The sequence below is a fragment of the Heterocephalus glaber genome, unplaced genomic scaffold (genome assembly GCF_053883595.1).
Source record: "Heterocephalus glaber isolate CG9 unplaced genomic scaffold, H.glaber_assembly_v1.0 deba00000347, whole genome shotgun sequence".
Classification (NCBI taxonomy): domain Eukaryota; kingdom Metazoa; phylum Chordata; class Mammalia; order Rodentia; family Bathyergidae; genus Heterocephalus; species Heterocephalus glaber.
This window is the reverse complement of record NW_028258143.1, coordinates 51,484,050-51,503,501: the sequence shown is the minus strand read 5'-3', so window position 1 is coordinate 51,503,501 and position 19,452 is coordinate 51,484,050. Positions and strand designations below refer to the sequence as shown.

The window sequence follows — 19,452 nt, the reverse complement described above, 5'->3', positions numbered from 1 at the left end:
TGAGAGAGGGAAGTGGTAAAAGGAAGAAAGAGAAGGGGAGGGGTGGCTGGGGATTTAGCTCAGTGGTTCCAATGCCTGCCTCGCAAGCGCAAGGACCCGAGTGGTTCCAATGCCTGCCTCGCAAGCGCAAGGACCCGAGTTCAATCCCCCGTACCAAAAAAAAAAAAAAAAAGAGAAGGGGAGGGAAGTGAGAAGAAAGGTAGGAAGAAGGCTGATTTAGTCTGGGCTCTCTGGAAGTGTATGAATTTCCAGAGGTTTGTGGAAATTTGCTTCAATTTATGTAGCTAGAGATGCATGGACGAATCTTATAACTATTTCAGTTTGTTGTAAAAGGTCACTTATTAAACAGTGTACACTGTTTTTGTGTCAGAGAGTATCATTTTCTTGAGATATGCCTAGAACATTATCGTCATAGATATCATAGACAAGCTCAGGTATTCACTACTCCAAACAAACAATAACAACAGAAGACAACCAAGCTGGGTGTGGTGACACACACCTGTAATCCTAGCGCTGTGGGCAGCTGAGGCAGGACAATCAAGTTCCAGCCCAGGCTGGACAACTTAGGGCGACTCTGTTTCAAAGTGAAAAATATAAGAGGGCTGAGGATGTAGTTCAGCATGAGGGTCCTGGGTACATTCCCAGTACTAACAACAAAACAAAACAAAAGCACCTAAAAGGCATTTAATTTGCAAAGTATTATGCAAATCCGAAGAAAAACACTTGCCTATGAATACTTAACATATCTGTGGAAAGAGCTTTTGTCTATTAAAAGATTGGATTTTTTTTTTTTTGGTCACCTCTAATAGTTCTTTAAGTATAACAACACCTGAAAAATGGCTTTATCTCTAGAACTGAGGACCAATAGAAGTTCAGTGTATGTATGTGATTTATAGCCTTATTCTACATAGTTAATTGTTGGACTGGAGATGATACTAAATACATCAGCTATCTTATTATCATCTGTCTTTGGTGATTTGGCCTGTCTTGTCCATCTAAAATTCACATTTGGGCCGGGGATTTAGCTCAGTGGTTCCGCTGCCTGCCTTGCAAGTGCAAGGTCCCGAGTTCCATCCCTGGTACCAAAAATAAATAAATAAATAAATAAAATTCACATGTTTAGCAAAGATTTTGAGCTTCCTTCATGATAGTAAGTGATTTCAAAAGGTTTTCCTCAAAACTGGATCTAAAGTGACCTTTTAGTTGGTTCATGGACTGTACTTTTTTAGTAAACCTTTGGAGACAACAGAACAGTCACATGGTTCAAAACTCAAAGGACTTGAAAGAGTATATTGTAAAAATTTCTCCTTTTTATCCTCCTGCCCTTCTTTGGAGGCACCAGTATTTATCAGTTTTATATCCTTCCTTCTAAGGTACTTTGCACCTATGCATTAAATAGATATGCTGAGGGGATTCACTGAATATGTATGGACTGTCAGTGTCTGTACTTTGCTTGTGGCAGGAATGATTTCTTCACATTTAATATCTATCACTGGAGTCTCATTGAATTCATGTACAAAATGTGATTGAAAAATACAATGAATGTTTAAATTTTAAAAATTTGTTATACTAAAAGACACTGCCATTAAGCCTCCTCAAAATACTCCTCCTTGCTTTGAACCCACTCATCCCATCATTCTTGCCACTTTCCAAAGCAGTTCTGGAAGTCCTCTTTTGTACCATTACTTGTGTTATTGGGCTGCCTCAATGTCCTGCCTTGATTCAAAACATTTACCTTTCCTGGTCATTTTGACTTTGGGCAAGAGCCAGAAGTTGCACATTGCCAGATCTGGTGAGCAAGGTGGATGAGGACACATCTTAATGTTTTTATGGGCCTGCCTTTCTAATGGATGGCACTCAAGAACAGTATTCACTGTATTTTTGATCATGCCTTGAAACGACATTTATGAAAGAGGACTTCCATGACTGCTTCAGAAAGTGGCAAGAATGATGGGATAAGTGTGTTCAAAGCAAGGGGGAGTATTTTGAAAGGGATTAATGGCAATGTGTCTTTTACTGTAATTTAAACAATTTAAACCTTCACCATATAGTTCTATTACGCCTTATACTTAGGCATGTGGGGCAGTAGCTGGGAAGCTGAGACAGGAGAATTGCCAGTTGAAGACCAGCCTGAGCAATGTATCAAGTCCCTGTCTCAAAAAGTTAAAGACCGATTGGGATGTAGCTCAGTGGTAGAGTGGTTGCCTGCAATGTGTGAGGCACTGGGTTCAATTCCTAGTACTAATAAAATGAATAAAAAAGAATTTTATGCACTTCACTGTTATTTCTCTGGAATCTTGTTTTTATCGTTATAAACAGGGTCTAAAATTTTTACCTCAATAAAATGATCTGTGTGAACAGGGAAATAATACTTATAAATTATAGCCTTTTCTTGAGAAATGATGCTCTTGATGTGAGGAGTTTGTTGGTGACTTAATAATTCTTCCTTTCTCATATTTTTTCCTTAAGGCGCTTGACTTTGGCAGATATCGAGAGAATAGCCCCGTTGGCTGAGGGTGCCTTACCTTACAACTTGGCAGAACTTCAGAGACAGGTAGAAGTAGTCTCAAATATAATCAACTTCAAAATTGCTGAAATTGTATGTACATGGCAAACTGAAAGGTTTTGGTTGTAAGGAAAATTATGAACTTTCCAAAGAAAGACTTTATTTACACGAAAGACTACCTTGAAAGAACTATTGTTGACACCCTTATAGTATATTTGTACAAGATTTCTAGATTTGTGATTTGTTTTTTTAGTTTATTAAAATAAGGAAAATAAAAGCTTACAAATATGTGGGCTTGACCTCCTTCCCACTAGAATTAGAATTCTTTTCCATTCATTTGTATAATCATTTTCAAAGATCAGTGTTAATCTTTCCATCATTAAACTGATATTTATAGAGGTTTTTTGTTTGTTTGTTTGTTTTTTTGGTACTGGGGATCAAACTCAGGTCCTTGTGCTTGCGAGGCAGGTGGCAGAACCACTGAGCTAGATCTCCGGCCCATTTATAGAGTTTTTAAAGTATAAAACATTGAAATAAATCATTCCCTGGGATCATGGCTTATAGAGTACACTAAGAAAAAGCTTATCTAATTAATGAAACAGAAAGAAAACTTTGACTATTATTACATTTTAGTAAAATTTAGGGTTTTTTTTAATGTTAAAGATGATTTAGAATACTTCTATGTCCTACAAAGTTAATGTAGTTCAAAAGAAATAGTTTTACAAATACTATCTTGGTAGGAAAAAAACAAAACCTATGCAATCATCTTGAAGAGTGGAGTGGAACAGTTTTCCACACGTCTTGTTTTAAACTGAGACCTCTACTCTGGGTCACTTGGTGGAAGCTTCAGCCGCGGCACGCGTAGACAGCGCCTGGATGTTTCTGCGCTCTAATCAGAGTAGAACCTGCGTCGCTTATAATTTCTTTGCTAGATGGTTAGGCCATTCTAAGCTAAGGAAATAGAGGAAGGGGGCAGGGGATGCAGGGAGGCGGAGTCAAGAGGCAAAAGAGCCCAGAAGTGGTAGATGGATGTGTTGCAGACAGAGCCAGAGCCTCCTTTTTCTTCATTGTTGCCACATGCTGAGGAGGGATGGGCTTGCTTTTATTCACCTTCACCAAATGGATTAGTGAGAAATCAAAATTCTTAAGTATGGTTCCCTTTGGGCAGATTTGGAAATCTTTTCTTTTACTTGAGCTCCATCAAATGATGCTTCTGCCTCTGAAATTAATTATTTCTAGTTCCACTTTACAAAATGAGTAGGAACTTTGGTGGTCAGTTGAAGCAAAGAAAATGGAAAAGACTTTTTATATCTACACTTTATGGTAATGCTTTGCTTGTTGTACAATAAAGCTTCCTATAGATTAAAATGTATCTGTAACTCATTGCAATTTGGCTGCTTTTTGTACCAAAAAAAAAAAAATCTTATCTGCTACCATGAAAGTTTCTTTTCATTTTTCATGTTTGGTGCTGGGGATCGAACTCAGGACCTTGCACTTACAAGACAAGTGGTGGTACCACTGAGCTAAATCCTCAGCCCAAAAGTTTATTTTCATTATGAATTCTTAGAACCTTTAAAAATAGATTCATTCAAACTCAATGCTTTTTAAATAAATTTATATAATTATAAAAATTTGAAATCTTGAAATAGTTAAAGAATTCTTACTGAATTTAATTTTATATCTGTAGTATGTTTATGAAAATTTACTGTTGAATTTTGAAACATTTTAAAAGGAGATATTTTATAGTGTTGCATATCTGTTAGTACAAACTTTTTTTTTTTGGTGTCAGAGATCGAACTCGGGTCTTTTTGCTTGCGAGGCAGGCAGTGGAACCACTGAGCTAAATCCCTGGCCCTAGTGTTGCATATCTGTTAATATTGTTATCCTTGGTGATGTCCTTAATATTTTTAGTTGGGAAATACGTCATGTAACTTATTGAAAGGAACGTACAATGAATTTAAAAGTCCCAACTCATTTACTCCTTTGCCACTTTGCTGCTGCTTGCTTTCCTCTTCACCCAACTCTTTAGCACTTTTCCTAGAAGTCAAATCTGAAACTTGTTTTGCAATGTTGGCACCATGAGTCTGTATCCCTCATATTTATTTGTCCTTAGGAAGGCATCTGGTGTGAATTCTATGAGTGGTGTGAATTCTCTTTGAGACAGATTGAAGATGATGCCTGCCTTCGGTGGCAGCCAGATCCGATGCTTTTGTGTGGTCAGGGATAGCCTGGTCAGACACACAGGAAGTGGCCACCACCACTCTCTTCTTCCTCCTCCTCTTCCACTTCTTCCTCCTTTTCTTCTTCCTCTTCTGCCTTTTCTTTCTCTTCTCTTCTTCCCCCTTCTCCCCCCCCCCCCACTCCTCCTTTCTCTAGAGAGGTGGGAGAATACTTCCTGTGCCTTTTCCCTAATTGGGACAACATGGGGATCTGGAATTCTCTAGATAGCAGGTAGAGATCTTGGATATTCCTACATTGTCTTTCAAAATAAGATATATGAGAAATTTTAAGATAACCATATAGGCCACTGTGTCTTAATAGTTTTGAGATAATGTACTAGTGACTCAATTTTTAAAATTCTTTAGTCCACTGAATTATAGTAATGCTAACCATAACTATTCTCATGCCACTTCCTAGAGATATCTTGATTTGATTCTCTTATAATTTTTCCTGTACTGGCAAATGAGAAGTGCACTCATCACTTGTTATTTGCGGGGGATTGGTTCTAGGACTCCCATGGATACCAAAATCTGTTGATACTCAATTCCCTTGTTTGAGATAGCATCATATTTTCATATAACTGACATATATCCTCACGTTTACTTTAAATCAGCCCTACATTATTTTTTCCTTTTTGGGGGGGGGGGCGGAGATCGAACTCGGGTCCCTGCGTTTGCAAGGCAGGCGGCAGAACCACTGAGCTAAATCCCTGGCCCCAGCCCTACATTATTAATAATAACTAGTACAAAGTAAATGCTGGGTAAATAGTTGTTGTGCTAAATTGTTTAGGGAATAGTAATAGAACAAAAGCCTATGTATGTTCAGTGTAGATGGAACTTTTTTCCTGAAAAATTTTTATCTGTGGTTGTCCAAATCCATGGATTTGGAACTGACAGATACAGAGGGATGGCTGTACATGATTATTTACAGTTAGCACATAGAGTGTTCCCCTATGGGAATGTGCTGGAAACTTAAAAGGAAGAAAGATATATTTCTTGTTGTTATCTGAACTAATGAAAGTACTTATGAAAACACTTGTGTAGGATAGAAAATCTGTGAGTTCAGAAATAAAGGTTATAAGGGAGGCAATGATCAAGAGCTTGGGCCCTTGGGCAACATCCTTCCATTCTGTTTTCCTATTTATTAAATAGTGGCAGTAGTATTCATCTGATAGGATCATTGTTAGAATTATGCAAGATAATGAATGACTCTATAGGAGACCTGATACCTGATAGGCATGAAATAAATGTTAACTGTGTTATCTTTGTGGTTGTTCATGTTATTCAAGAAGCCTATAGGGCCAGGGATTTAGCTCAGTGGTTTTGCCTCCTGCTGCACAAGTGCAAGGACCCGAGTTCGATCCCCGGTACCAAAAAAAAACAAACCAAAAAACAAAAACCAAGAAGCCTATGAACAAACTGCAAAATAGGGTGAAGTAATATGTTAACATTTTTATTTTATTTTTTTCCCATTAAGTTTATTGGTACATTTTAGGTATAAAATACATTTACATACATCACTGGGATCTTGTACCTTTATATGAGTATCTTGGTTCTTATTTTTTCCCCTTCCCCTGCCCTCCCTTCACCCCCTCCACCCTTCCCTATTTCCAAAGACTTTGTTTCCATTTTTTTCCTTTTCTCATATTTTTTCTTTTCCCTTCTTTCCATTCCCCTACCCCTCCCACTTCCCCTACTCCTTTAGACCTTTTCTTCCTATTACACAATAATTATACATTTTTAAAAATTACAATATCAAGATCTAGGAGAAATTACCACAGATTTTACAAAATTTGAAAGGATGCAGAAAGCATATTACAAAAATCTTTTTTGAAATAAATTTGATAACTTCTAGGAAGTACCTTGGAAGACAAATTAATGAAACTAACTCTGGAGGAAATATAAAATTTGAATAGCACCTCTTAAAGAAAGTATATTCCGGGCTTGAAAATCTATCTATATGACAACAACAGGTTCATATACATTTTAACTGATAAATTATATCAAACATTTAAAGCAGAAAAAAGGAACACTTCCCCCCTCATTTTAGGAAATCAACATTGTGCTAATACTAAAACTGGATAAAGATAATAGAGAAAAAGGTAGGAATATAGATAGAAATTTGTTTAATAAAACAAACTATTAGAAGTCAGATCTGGCAGGATGTAGAAAGTGGTTTTATTATAGAGATGGCAGTGTTGGTTCAGCATTGGAAGATCCACCCCCAGAAGTCATCATTTTAACAGAGGAAAGGAAAAAGCCATATGATCCTGTCAGTAGTTGCAGAAAAAGTACTGGACTAAATTCTACAGCTGTTCATGGTAAAAGCTATCAGACTAGAAGTAGAACAGAACCTTCTCTACAGATCAAAGACATGTACTCCATACTTCCAGCAAAAACGCCTTATATGAATGGAGAAGATATAATGCTTTCTCCCTAAGGTGGGGAACAAGGGCAGATATGCCTACTCTTCATCTGTCCATTAAACTTTCAAATATAGGCCCAAACCAAAATAGTCTGGCAATAAAAATAAGTGCCATAGGATTGGCAAGGTAGAAGTAAAATCTTTATATGTAGATGAAATGATCATTTACAGAGAAAATACTAAGAAATCTCTAGGAGCCCCTAGAACTTGTATTTGAATTTAGCAGGATTAGAAAACACAAGGTACATATAAAAATTCAGGTCTATGTATACTTGCTATAAATGAAGAATTAGATACTGAAATTTAAAAGTTACGTAGGAGTACAAAGGACCTAGAAAAGTAAAAAGAAAAAGAAGAATAATGTTGGAAGACATTTAGTACCTAATTTTAAGACTTCCTCTAAAACTACAGTAATGAAGACAGTGTTGGTGTAAGGAAAGACATTTAGATCATTGGAATAAAACAGACTGTAGAAATAGAACCACACATATATGGTCCACTGAGTTTTGAAAGATTATTTAACATTAACATTTTATAGAACATAAACTCAATTCAAGAGCAGAGGTAAAGATAGTGTTTTCAGCAAATGGCACTAGAACACCTGGTATCTGTATATAAAAAATTAACCTCAACCCTTTATTTCCATACCTAAAAATAACTTGAAAGGATCTATGAACCTAAATATGAAAGACTAAAACTATAAAACTTTAAGAAGAAATTATAAGGGAAAATGTTTATGAATTTAGGGTAGGCAAGAATTTCCTAGGATATAAAAAACATGGCGTATAAAAGAAAAAACTTGATAAATGAGATTCTATCAAAATTTAGAACTTTAAATGACATCATTAAAATGAAAAGTAGTCCTTAAACAGACCATATTTATAATGCATATAACCTGTGCCCAGAATATATAAAGAAATCTTACAGCTCATTCATAGACAACCCAATTAAAAAGTAGACAAAAGAGGATGATAAATAGCCAGTACAGCACAAGGAAAGGTGTGCCACACTAGAATCAGAAAAATACTAGTCAGTACAATAACAAGATTGAAATATACACTCATTAGGGAGATGAAGTTAAAAGTTTTAAAAGAACAAATGTCAGCTTAGGTGTGAACCAGTTAGAACTTTCTAATACTGCTAATGTGAATGTAAAATGATAAAACCATTTTGGAAAACAACATAGAAATTCCTTGTATTACTGTAAAAGAACCAACAGTCCTGTTTTTAAGTTTGTACTTGAGAGGAATGAAAACATGTGTTCACAATAGATTTGTACATACAAGTTGAGTATCCCTTATCTGAAATTCTTGGGACTAGAGTGTTTCAGATTTTCATTTGAAATCCATTTGATCTGCAAAGAGGATAGCTACTCCTGCTTTTTTTTTTTTCTTTTTTTCAGGTTCCTGTCACATGGAGTATTGTTTTCTACCCTTTAACTTTTAGACTAAGAGTTTCTTTTTGAAGTAAATGTGTTTCTTGTATGCAGCATACTGTTGGATCTTGCTTCCTGACCCATTCTGCCAGTCTGTTTCTTTTGACTGGTGAATTGAGACCATTAACAGTGAAGGTTATAACTCATACATATTGATTTATCATTGTCATGACGTTTTCTTTTTGTTGGAGTCTCCCCCTTTGCATTTAATTTCTTGTTGCACCCTATGGATTCATTCTGCTGGGCTTCCTGGGGTTGTGATCCTCGTTGTCTTTTCCTAGGATATTGTCTAAAATGTTTTGGAGTGCTTGTTTGGTATTCATGAAGTTCCTAAGGTGCTCTTTGTCACGGAAGTGTCTTATTTCTCCATCAGTTTTGAAAGATAATTTTACAGGGTACATCAATCTGGGTTGGAGGCTGTTTTCTTTTAGGGCTTGAAATACATCACTCCAATCTTTTCTTGCCTTGAGGGTTTGCATTGAGAAGTCTGGTGTGATTCTGATGGGCTTTCCTTTGTATGTGATTTGTTTCTTTTCTCTTAACTGCTTGTAGAATTTTGTTCTTCTGTTGGGTTTCTGGAATCTTAACAATTACATGCCTATGTGTAGATTTTTTTTGATCAAGGCTAGTTGCAGTCCTATATGCCTCATTTATCTGTATGTCAAGTTCTTTTCCCCTGCCTGGGAAGCTTTCTGCCATCACTTCTGTGAACATTTTTTTTATGTCATCTGCAGTCTTTCCTGTTTCTTCATTGACTCCAGTCAGTCTTATGTTATTCTTCTTTGCATTGTCTAGCAGCGCTGGATTGATTTCTCGTGGTCCCTTATAATTTTAAAGCAATTTTTCTTTTCCTGGTCACTAATTGCAGTCTTATCTTCTATATCTGAAATTCTGTCCTCACATTGGCTCATTCTGCTGCATAAACTTTCAGTGGAGTTTTTAATCTCCTGGAAATGTTTGCATCTGTTTTATGGATTCCATTTGTTTCCTATGTTGGGATTCCATTGTGTTCCTGAGCTCCTCTCTAGATTTGTTAATCATGTCTTACACTATGAGCACAATCTCTGCTGTTATCTGAGAAATTATTTTTGATTTCATTTTTTCCAGATCCTCTTTTGTTGCCAGTTCAGGGAGTCCAGGTGGTTGAGTCTCAGCGTGTTCCATCTCGTTTCCCTTTGGGGTTTCTGTAGGTGATCTGGAAGTCTGGTTTTGAGACTTGTTTATGTCTTCTCATTTCGCCGGGGTGAGGGGTGGTGCTGTTGGCGCTTGAGTGGCTCACTTCCTGTGTGCTGGTGGGGGTAGTAAGGTGGCCCGGAAGCCTCCTCTTGTGTGCTGGGAGCAGTTCACCTCCTGTGTGCTGGCGGGGATGGTACGGCAGCCCGGAAGCCTCCTCTTGTGCGCTGGGAGCGGCTCACCCTCCTGTATGTTGGCGGGGATTTATGTTAACATTTTTAAAAAATGTAACTCGTAGAATTTTAGCCAGTTCATTACTTCTTCATTTACTTTCATTAAATGGAAGGGGATGGGAAGGGAAGAAGAATGATTTATTAGTCAACTTTCTCATTGCTGAGACACCACGCATGACACCTATAACTTGAAGGAGGAGCGAGAGATTTCATTTGGCTTATAGTTTCTGAGAATTCATTCTATGGTCAGGTGGCTTCAGAGCTGAAACATTGCAGAAGACCATGGCAGACAAAGATGCTTAGTTCGTGGAGGCCAGAAAGCAGAGCAGGGGAACTATACTAGAGAGGAAGGGACCAGACAAAGACCCCAAGGCCACACCTCTGCAACCTACCCGGACTCTACCAGTCTCTTGGGTAGACCCCAAAGCCAATTAAGTTGACATTCTGCCTTAACCACCACAAATTATATTGTTATATATATATTTTTTTGTCTGCAACATTTTGCTTTTAATTTTTTTGTGTGTGCTCACTAAAATTCTGCCAGTTACATTTTAAAAAATGTTAATAATAGATATTCTTCTAGGGCAAAATGCCTTTTTCATACCATATACAAAAACCTATTTTGGTTAAAATGTTTTAAATGTTAAAGATAAAAGAAGATAACAGTAGATTATATTAATAATATAGAGATTTTATAAACAGTATAAAACACCAGTCAAAAGAAAAACATTGGGCCAGCAATGGTGGTACACGTCTGTAATCTTAGCAGTCTGGGAGACTGAAGCAGGTGGATCACCATTTCCAGCCCAGCCTGGGCAAGTTAGTGGTTTAGTAATGCCTATCTCCAAAAAAGGCTGGGGATATAGCTCATTGCCTTGGGTTCAATCCCCAGTACCAGGGCCAGGGGAGAGGTAGAGATTAAATTTAAGAAATGTTGTTCATCAAAATATAGCACTAAGAGGGTAAAAAGACAAATTTCACAGTAGGGAAAGATATTTGCAGTACATTTTAAGTAACAGAGGATATGTATCTAGAATATATAATGAACTTCTACAAATTGATATGCAAAAGACAGACAGTCCAGTTAAAAAATAGCAAAAGACAGGGCTGGGGATTTAGCTCAGTGGTGTTGTGCCTTCCTGATAAGTGCAAGGTCCTGAGTTCAATTCCTGGTACTGGGGGAAAAGTAGCAAAAGACCTGAACAGAAACCTCACAAAAGAGGATATCTAATGTAAAGGGGGAAAAGAAGGATAAAGAAAAAGAATGGAGAGAAAAGTTTAAAGGAGAAAATAGACATTAAATTATGAGGAGATATTATTTTATCATGTCTACATTGGGCACAATTATACTAACAATGGCAAATATTCAGGGGGCAGAGGAATAGACACTGTTGAATGCTCCTGCCATTACCACTTGGAATCTGTTCCTCAGATTCAGCCATGGCTGAAGAGATACAGCCTTGCTGGTTCTTCTGGGTATAGTCCTCAATAAAAATGAATACATTCATGTGTTAAGCAACATATTCAAGATTGTTTGTAGTAGCATTATTTGCAACAGAAAAAAGCTGGAAGCAACTTAAATGCTTATCCGGAGTAGAATGCATGAATATGGTGTGGTGTACAGATGACCTACAGTGAGAAAATGGACATTTTGATTTGAGGAAAGTGAAGGGGTTGCCGAGAAAAAGATGCACACATTTTTGAAGGATGTGAGAGTTTGGAGGCTAAGCAAGGTTAAAAGACTAATTTTGGCCTATGTGAGAATGGGTAAGCAATTTTCCTCTTTCAGTTTATTACACAATTACTTTTTCAACTGTATGGAGTAAATGACCTAGGGTGGACCTGCTTAGGTAAATCTGTACTTTAAAAAAAAAACCTTTGAAGCCAAACTCAGAAAGACGAATATCATATATTGTCCCTAATATGTGGAATCTAAAAACGATGACGAGAAAGTAGAAGGGAGGCTGTTATTAGACAGGAAGGGAGGAAGGGAGGAAGGGAGAGGAGAGGGCATATAAGGTCAGATAATGATCGAAATATATTACGCACATTGATATGCCACCCAAAAACATGGGGGAAGGGGATCATGGGGGAATAAGTAGGGTATGCACATGCACACATTAGCCAGAATGAAACCCTTCAATCCGTATAACCAGTATGGACTAATGAAAAGTGGGAAAAAGAAATACGTAACATGAGTGTTAAAGAATAATGTGAATGATTAAAAATTTTAAACATAACTGAAATAGTTAATTTAATAGAAAAACTAAATTACTAACCCAGTTCATTTAATGAAGCTAGTACAACCTTCATAAAGCCAGAAAAAAGCAGTAGAAAATTACAGGCTGATTTTACATAGGAAATTAGTTGAAAACGTCTTGCCAAAAGTTTTGTTTCTGTGGGAAATTATATCTACAGGCCACTCAATCAATGTAAGCTGAGTCGTTTTCTCAAAACATTATCAGAAGGCTGGCGTGGTGGCACACACCTGTAATCCCAGCACTTGGGAGTCTGAGGCAGAAAGGTTGCAGTGAGTTTGAGGCCAGCCTGAACTACATAGCAAGACTTTCAAAAAATCAAAAAAAGAAAAAAAAATATCAGAAAAAATTTAACAAGAAGAGAAAAAGCTTTACAATGATTTTTATCTCTCTTTCACGTATAGCATTCTTTAGTGGTAGAATTTTGTCTTTCATGTGTAGTTTGCATTCTCCTGGGTCTTCTTTGAACTTTTTCATGAGTACACAGAAGAAAACGTTACAGTTCATTTATTAATTTCTTTCTAACCTCCATCACCTGTGATAGTTTTACTCTAGGGGAAATGTGTTCTCAAAAGCGGAGGAAATTAGGTTTATATGTGTTATATTTGTTATCTACCTCATCTAAATTATTAGACATACAAATTTATAGCCTTTGATGCACTTTAACTCCCTTGTTATTGAGAGAAAAGTGTGTCTTGTTTAGCATCAGGGAAAACTATGTTACTGTTACTTTTACCCACTTCTATACTGTCAGTGCTTTGGGTTTTAGTCTTTCTTTGTAAGGGCAAGAATTTTGAGTTCAAATTCAAGAATATTAAAGCCATAGATATGGATGGTTTGGAGACAGAAGAATTTCATTTTGCTTTCTTTCTCTAGCTTTATTTTACCGTTCTAATCATACATTTTATAAAATTTAGCCTTTTTTCTATTCCAGTGCTCAATATAAAATTGACTTCAGATATTCTTTCTCCTCCTCCTCCCTTTCCCCCTTCTCTTTACCCTCCACTACTGGGGATTGAATGATTCCTCTTCTTAAATCCATTCATTATAGTGTGTCATTTCAAAGAGGACATTTTCATATTCATTCTCTCTGTCTCCCCCTCCCTCCCCCTCCCTCCCCCTCCCTCCCCCTCCCTCCCCCTCCCTCCCCCTCCCTCCCTCTCCCTCCCCCTCCCTCCCTCTCCCTCCCCCTCCCTCCCTCTCCCTCCCTCTCCCTCCCTCTCCCTCCCTCCTCTGTGGCAGATTGAACCTTGGGGCTTGCACATACAGTACTAGGCAATTACTGTGCCATTCCCAGCCTGGTTTTATTTTTAGTCTGAGTCTTGCTCAGTTACCCAGGCTGACTTCAAACTTTCTATCCTCCTGGCTCAGCCTCCCATGTAGCTGGGATTATGGGCATGTGGCGTGAGACCATTCCCTTCATTGGATTGCCATGCTGCATGAAGCAGCTTGGTTTGAGTAGTTTGCTTGATTTAGGAACTGTCACGATCTTGTTTTACCTAGGTAATTCTCTTTTATATGATGAATTTTTTTTCTAAAGGAAAATCTCTTCAAATGTGATCTCAACTCATTTTCTATTATACACACACGCTTGGAGAGCCAGTTAAAAATCATTTGAGTTTCTCAACTCTCGTTTTGCTTTGAAAAACACTTTATTAACTTTGTTAAATATCAACCTTCACGATCATAATCACAACCTTAAGGGAAAGGGTGCCTTTTCCTTTGGCCCATTTGCTCATGGTGGATGATCTTAGTGCTGAATATTTTCTTTCAGCCTAAATGCTGAAAATTCAGCACACAGTCATTAATAGGGATGACAGCTATAGTAGCAATCCATTTATGAATATTCATGATGTGAAATCTATAGCATTAATTACATTAATTTGCATACCTGAATACAAGTGAACCATAAGTTATATTGATACCTAGGCCTTAAGAAAAAAATTGTGGAACCCATTTACTGTATGTTTTCTAATAAATGTTTTCTAATAATAGGGATGGGGTGACATTCTGTCAAAAGGAATTTGGGTATTTATAGTTTGAGATGTTTTAACCAAGAATGAAAGCCCAATATAATCCTTCAGTTTTCATAGGATTTTGTAGGGTTTATAAACATTCTTTGAAGGAGGAGAGTAGAAAGAAAAATATGTGATTGAACATAGGAAAAATCTTTTATAGGAATTACAGAATTAGTGGTTACCTGATGCTTATCTGTTATCATGGCCATTTTATTTTAAGAATTTTAACATATTCTTTTGAAAGGACACATGACAAAATAAAACTTATGAGAATGAGGTATTTTTTCATCTAAACTTGTGATTGAGAGAAACAGAATGAATCAACCTGTCTCTGTTTCTCAATCTCTGTGTTTCTCTCTCTGTCCCCCTCCCTCTCTCATACCCTTCCTCCCTCCTTCCCAGGGCCTTAACACTCAGCTACATTCCCCCCACCGCATGTGCCCTCCCCCTTGAGACAGGGTCTTGCTAAGTCACCAAGTTGCCCAGGCTGGGCTTGAACCTCTGATCCTCCAGCCTCAGCCTCCCAGAGTGCCGGGAGTACAGGCATGCACTACTTACGCCTGGCAAAACTATCCCTTATAAAATCACTGATCTTATCACGAGAGCTGTATTCACATAACTTAATCACCCCCTCAAGGGTTCCAAATACTATCACACCGAGAGGTTGGAGACTTTAACAAGTGAATTTTGAGGGGACACAAGCATTCAGTTCATAGCAATGCTATAAGTTGAATTTCTTCAAAATCTGTGATGTTAAATATCATCATTACCTTGAAGTAACAGTTTGTGTTTGAGTTTTCAACTGTTGTCTTTGAAGCAAAGAAGTATCTGAGTTTACTGGTGAGCCTCACAGAGTGTTCAGTCAACACTGGAAAACTCACTGAAGTACACTAAAGTAATACAAAAAGTTATTTGCATTAATAAAATAATTTAAAAATACTTTAGTTTCTCTTAATAAATTCTATTTTGTGTGTTTCAAATCATGTTATTTTATACTTATGTTTATAGAAATGTAATTAATGCAGTGAAGGGAATCTAAACTTTTTATTATGCTTTTTAATTTTTTGTTGTTTTGGTTATTCTGGGGATTGAACCCAGGGACTTGAGCATGCTGTGCAAGGGATCTACCATTGAGCTACATCCTCAGCCCCTTACGCTTCTTTAAAAAGCTTATTTCAAGTGAATATTTTCCAGGTTTTCTTTATGATAATTATCCACTTGTTTCAAACTTTGCATAAGTGTAGCAGATATTTCATAATAACAATATTGAAGACTAAGACTGATATGTGGATGTAGATAAATTCTCTCAGGCCCTTTATGCTATGGGATAGCTGTGAAATAATACTGAGCCACAGTAGGATTTTTTTCCTTTATTTTTTCATAGATTTTATTAGAACTAAATGACTAGGATAGTAGTCATTTAAGATTTTAAATTATGATCAGTATTCTCTAATTGAGGACTTAAGATAATTTTTGTACATTTTAGAAAGATTTTTAAATTTTAAGTTAGTGAAAGAAAGGGAGAATGTTTTCTACCTGAAAGACTCACTTCTAGAGAATAATAGTGTATTCCCTAATAGTAGCCAGTAAGTAAGACATTAATAGGCTTGTGAAAAACAAGAAGAAAATGTTACTGTTTATTTTGCTGGATATGGCTGTAAAATGCTAACAATAGGGGTATTTACTTTGCAAAAACATTGCTTCCTTTTTTTTTGGTAGCGGGGATCCAACTCCGGTCCTTGTGCTTGCGTAGCAGGCGCCAAAACCGCTGAGCTAAATCCCCGGCCCCTTGCTTCCGTTTTTGAATATCCTATTCCCGTCTTTCAAAAGAGAAGATTTTACATCATTAACAATATTACTTTGAGATTTTATTTTTTCTTACGTCGAAACAGCCAAATGGTGGACTTTTCCATTTACTCTATGGTTTCCTCAAATGTTCTTATGTATTTTTTTTGTCCTTGCAGCAATCTCATGGGTTTGGCAGACCCATCTGGCTCCAGGTCGCTGAGTCGGCTTATAGATTCACTCTGGGCTCCATAGCTGGAGGTGAGCAACGGTTTCTCTGTAATTTCAGGCTGTGTTGGAGTAATGTTATCTTGCTAGACCCGGGGCAGATCAGCAGAGGTGCTACGCATAGTTCCTGGGGGTCCTGATGGTGGCGGGGCTTTCTGCAGTGCTTTTGATTTTTACCTGTGATCAGAGGACTTGTCATAGCATGGCTGTGGCCCTCTGGCTCTGGTCTGTCTTCAGGATAAAACCTCTGTAATGATGCCAAAGTCTGGGATGCAGCACTGTGCTCACCTTCGTTAGACTGGTTAAGGCCCACGTGGAAACATGGAGAAGATAGAGTTCAGGGGTCGGGCACAGAGGCTCATGGAAAATCAAGATTTGGGGTACAAATTGCACAACCTCATGTTTGGCTTTTTGTTTTTTCCTCCTTTTTCATTCATTTCAGAATATCTAGATTTGTAATTTTCTTGCTGAACCCTTCTCCCCTCCCTGCTCCCAGGAGAAATTTGAGGAACTGTTTTTGCTTAAGTACTCTACAAAGGAAATGTTTAGAATGAGAAGTTGGTTTGTTGAAAAGAACCTAGCAGGTGCGATTAAAATGCTTTTGATTTTTTCCAAATAAGTCTGAACTGATGAGACTAGTATTTCTTTCTTTTTTTTTCTCCCTCCATTCTCAGTTTTAGAAGCTGCAAAGCATGTTTTGGTTTTCAGTAGTCAAAAAATATAATACTCTAGTTCATACAATAAATATATCCATCCCTGAGAAATTCTAAAACATGGCCTAAGCCAGGTGTGGTGGTTCTTGCCTATAATCTCAGCACCTGGGAGGCTGAGGCAGGAGGATCACCACAAATTTTGAGGCCAACCTGAGCTACCTAGTGATTCAAGGCCAGCCTAAACTACATAGCAAGACCCTGTCTCAAAAAACAAAAATCAATCAATAAAACATGACCTTATTTTTTTTAAATGAAATTCTATATGTAGAGATAGGATTGTATGGAACTTTGTTTCTAACATGATGGTTGTAACTAAGATTAATTTACCGAAGTGCTTCAGTGAACTAAATTTTAAAATTACAGCCACTTAGTTAACGTATATTTCCATTTGCTAGTTACTAAGAAGTAACTGGGATAATAAATTAGGCATTAATGGAAAGTATAAAGGAATGTTATAGTTTAAACTTGTCATTATAGGAAATTGAGTATTGATTATATAATGTTGGTGATGATCCATTCTTTAAATTACTAACCTAAGGCATAAGAGAACATTGTTCACAGTTCTTTGAAGCAGCTGTATTTATGGGTTCCAGTGGTTTCATCTTTTGGCTGTATTTGGAGAAGGAAAAATCATAGTCATCCTGTTCTGTGAGGGTAGATATTGTCTTGTAGTATCACCCTTTGAGATGAGATTTATTATCCTAAGGACTCTCCACTTAATTATGTTTATTTGAAAGACTAAAAATTGTTCTGTTTGTAGCTGTCGGAGCCACTGCAGTGTATCCTATAGATCTGGTGAAGACTCGGATGCAAAACCAGCGTGGCAGTGGCTCTGTGGTCGGGGAGCTGATGTACAAAAATAGTTTTGACTGTTTCAAGAAAGTTTTGCGTTATGAGGGCTTCTTTGGACTCTACCGGGGTGAGTAAGCAAATCTTAGCTGCTAATGTTAACAATTTTATCTCACTAGCAGCAGATTTTAACTCTCTTATTGTGCGAACCAGTATGTAACCTGCCTGGCCAGACTAGGGCTATTTCTCTATTTTTCTCTTTGCTTCTTTTCCTTTTTTACATTCTCTCTGGTGATTAGCAATGGTAGTCTGCAAACAGGGTCTTATTTTCTTCTTCCTGTCATTTGCATTTCTTGGAATCCAAATCCAATGTTTGTCCCAACCATGAATCTGTGTCGCATGCTCTTAAAACTGAAGCACATGCCTGCAGGTGGAGTACAAGGATGAGAGCTAGGAAATAGAGAGCTTTTCTGAAAGAATTAGAGAGAGCAGCACACCTCTTATCTTTGAAATAGAAGCCAGGCAGCTACTTGAAGGTTAGTTTATTCTCTCTACACTGGTTTGAGCTGAAAGAACTATGCAATATTTTTGTCCCTTCTAAGAAGACTGTTTATGAATCTTTTCAAGTGAGTCACCTGAAGTTTAAAACAAAATAAAAGAAACCCCTTTGGCTCCATCTCATTCCTTTTCTCCCTACAGCTCAGAGGCACACAGTCAGAGCAGAGAAAATTTTCTTTTGCAGAGATTGTTGCCACCAACCTTATACTGAGGCTGCAGCTCCGCGTAGTGCTCTCCCCAGCCCCCATGGGCTTTGTAGGAACTTGTTCTCTTTAGAAAGCAAGTAACTTTCATGTACATATCTTCGCATTAGAATTTAGGGTTCCTTTGCAGGGGAGATTAATTTTTTAATCCCTTTGGGCGCCACTTGGAATTCTTTGAAAATACCCAGCATGCTCAAGTCCAGGGCATTTATGTAATTTACTGTACTTATTTGTTTGCACACACAGGCTCCTTAATCCCTAGCTCGTTTCTGAACTCCGTTAAACTGTTTGGCGTAGAACCTCTTCTTAGGAAACAAAGACTGAGCCAAAACAAAGCTTTATCCTCATGGTCAGGAGAGAAAACACCATAGTGAGCATTATGTTCAGGTATTCAAGTAAGGTAACTGATACACTTACATGTAAAGGAGAGGGTCATGAGGACAGTCATTTTCGTTATATAGAATAAGAAAGTCATTTTGAAATCAAACTAGGCTCTAACAGTCTGCTCTGAGAGTTCATTAATTTTGCTCAAATATTCAGAACTCTGCCCTCTTTAAATTCCAGTTGTACAGCATATACTCCATGGGAAGAGATGTGCATTGTCCTGAATACAGAGCTGCTCATGTGAAGGCGTATTTTATTTATTTATTTATTTATTTATTTATTTATTTTCTTTTTGGTACCAGGGATTGAATTTGGGTCCTTGCACTTGAGCAGCAGCTAAATCTCGGCCCCTGTGAAGGCTTATTTTAAACTGATTCTTTTATTTTTTTTTTTTCTGGTACCTGAGATCGAACTCGGGACCTTGCGCTTGCGACACAGGCGGCGGGGCCACTGACCTAAATCCCCAGCCTTACTTTAAACTGATTAAGCCCTGCATATCTAGACTCTATTTCGTGGAGAGTTCAG

The 19,452-nt window shown here is 37.5% G+C and overlaps 1 protein-coding gene across 11 annotated transcripts in view; it reads left to right on the top strand.

The window, feature by feature from the left end:
- Slc25a12 (solute carrier family 25 member 12) overlaps window positions 1–19,452 on the top strand; it is a 205,610-nt gene that overhangs the window by 158,779 nt on the left and 27,379 nt on the right. For all 11 annotated transcript variants that reach the window (XM_087196421.1, XM_087196424.1, XM_013076971.3 and 8 more), the window contains 3 exons: window positions 2,470–2,554; window positions 16,232–16,313; window positions 17,754–17,912. In XM_087196421.1, coding sequence (XP_087052547.1) covers window positions 2,470–2,554; window positions 16,232–16,313; window positions 17,754–17,912 — 326 coding nt within the window. The remainder of the gene's footprint in view (window positions 1–2,469; window positions 2,555–16,231; window positions 16,314–17,753; window positions 17,913–19,452) is intronic.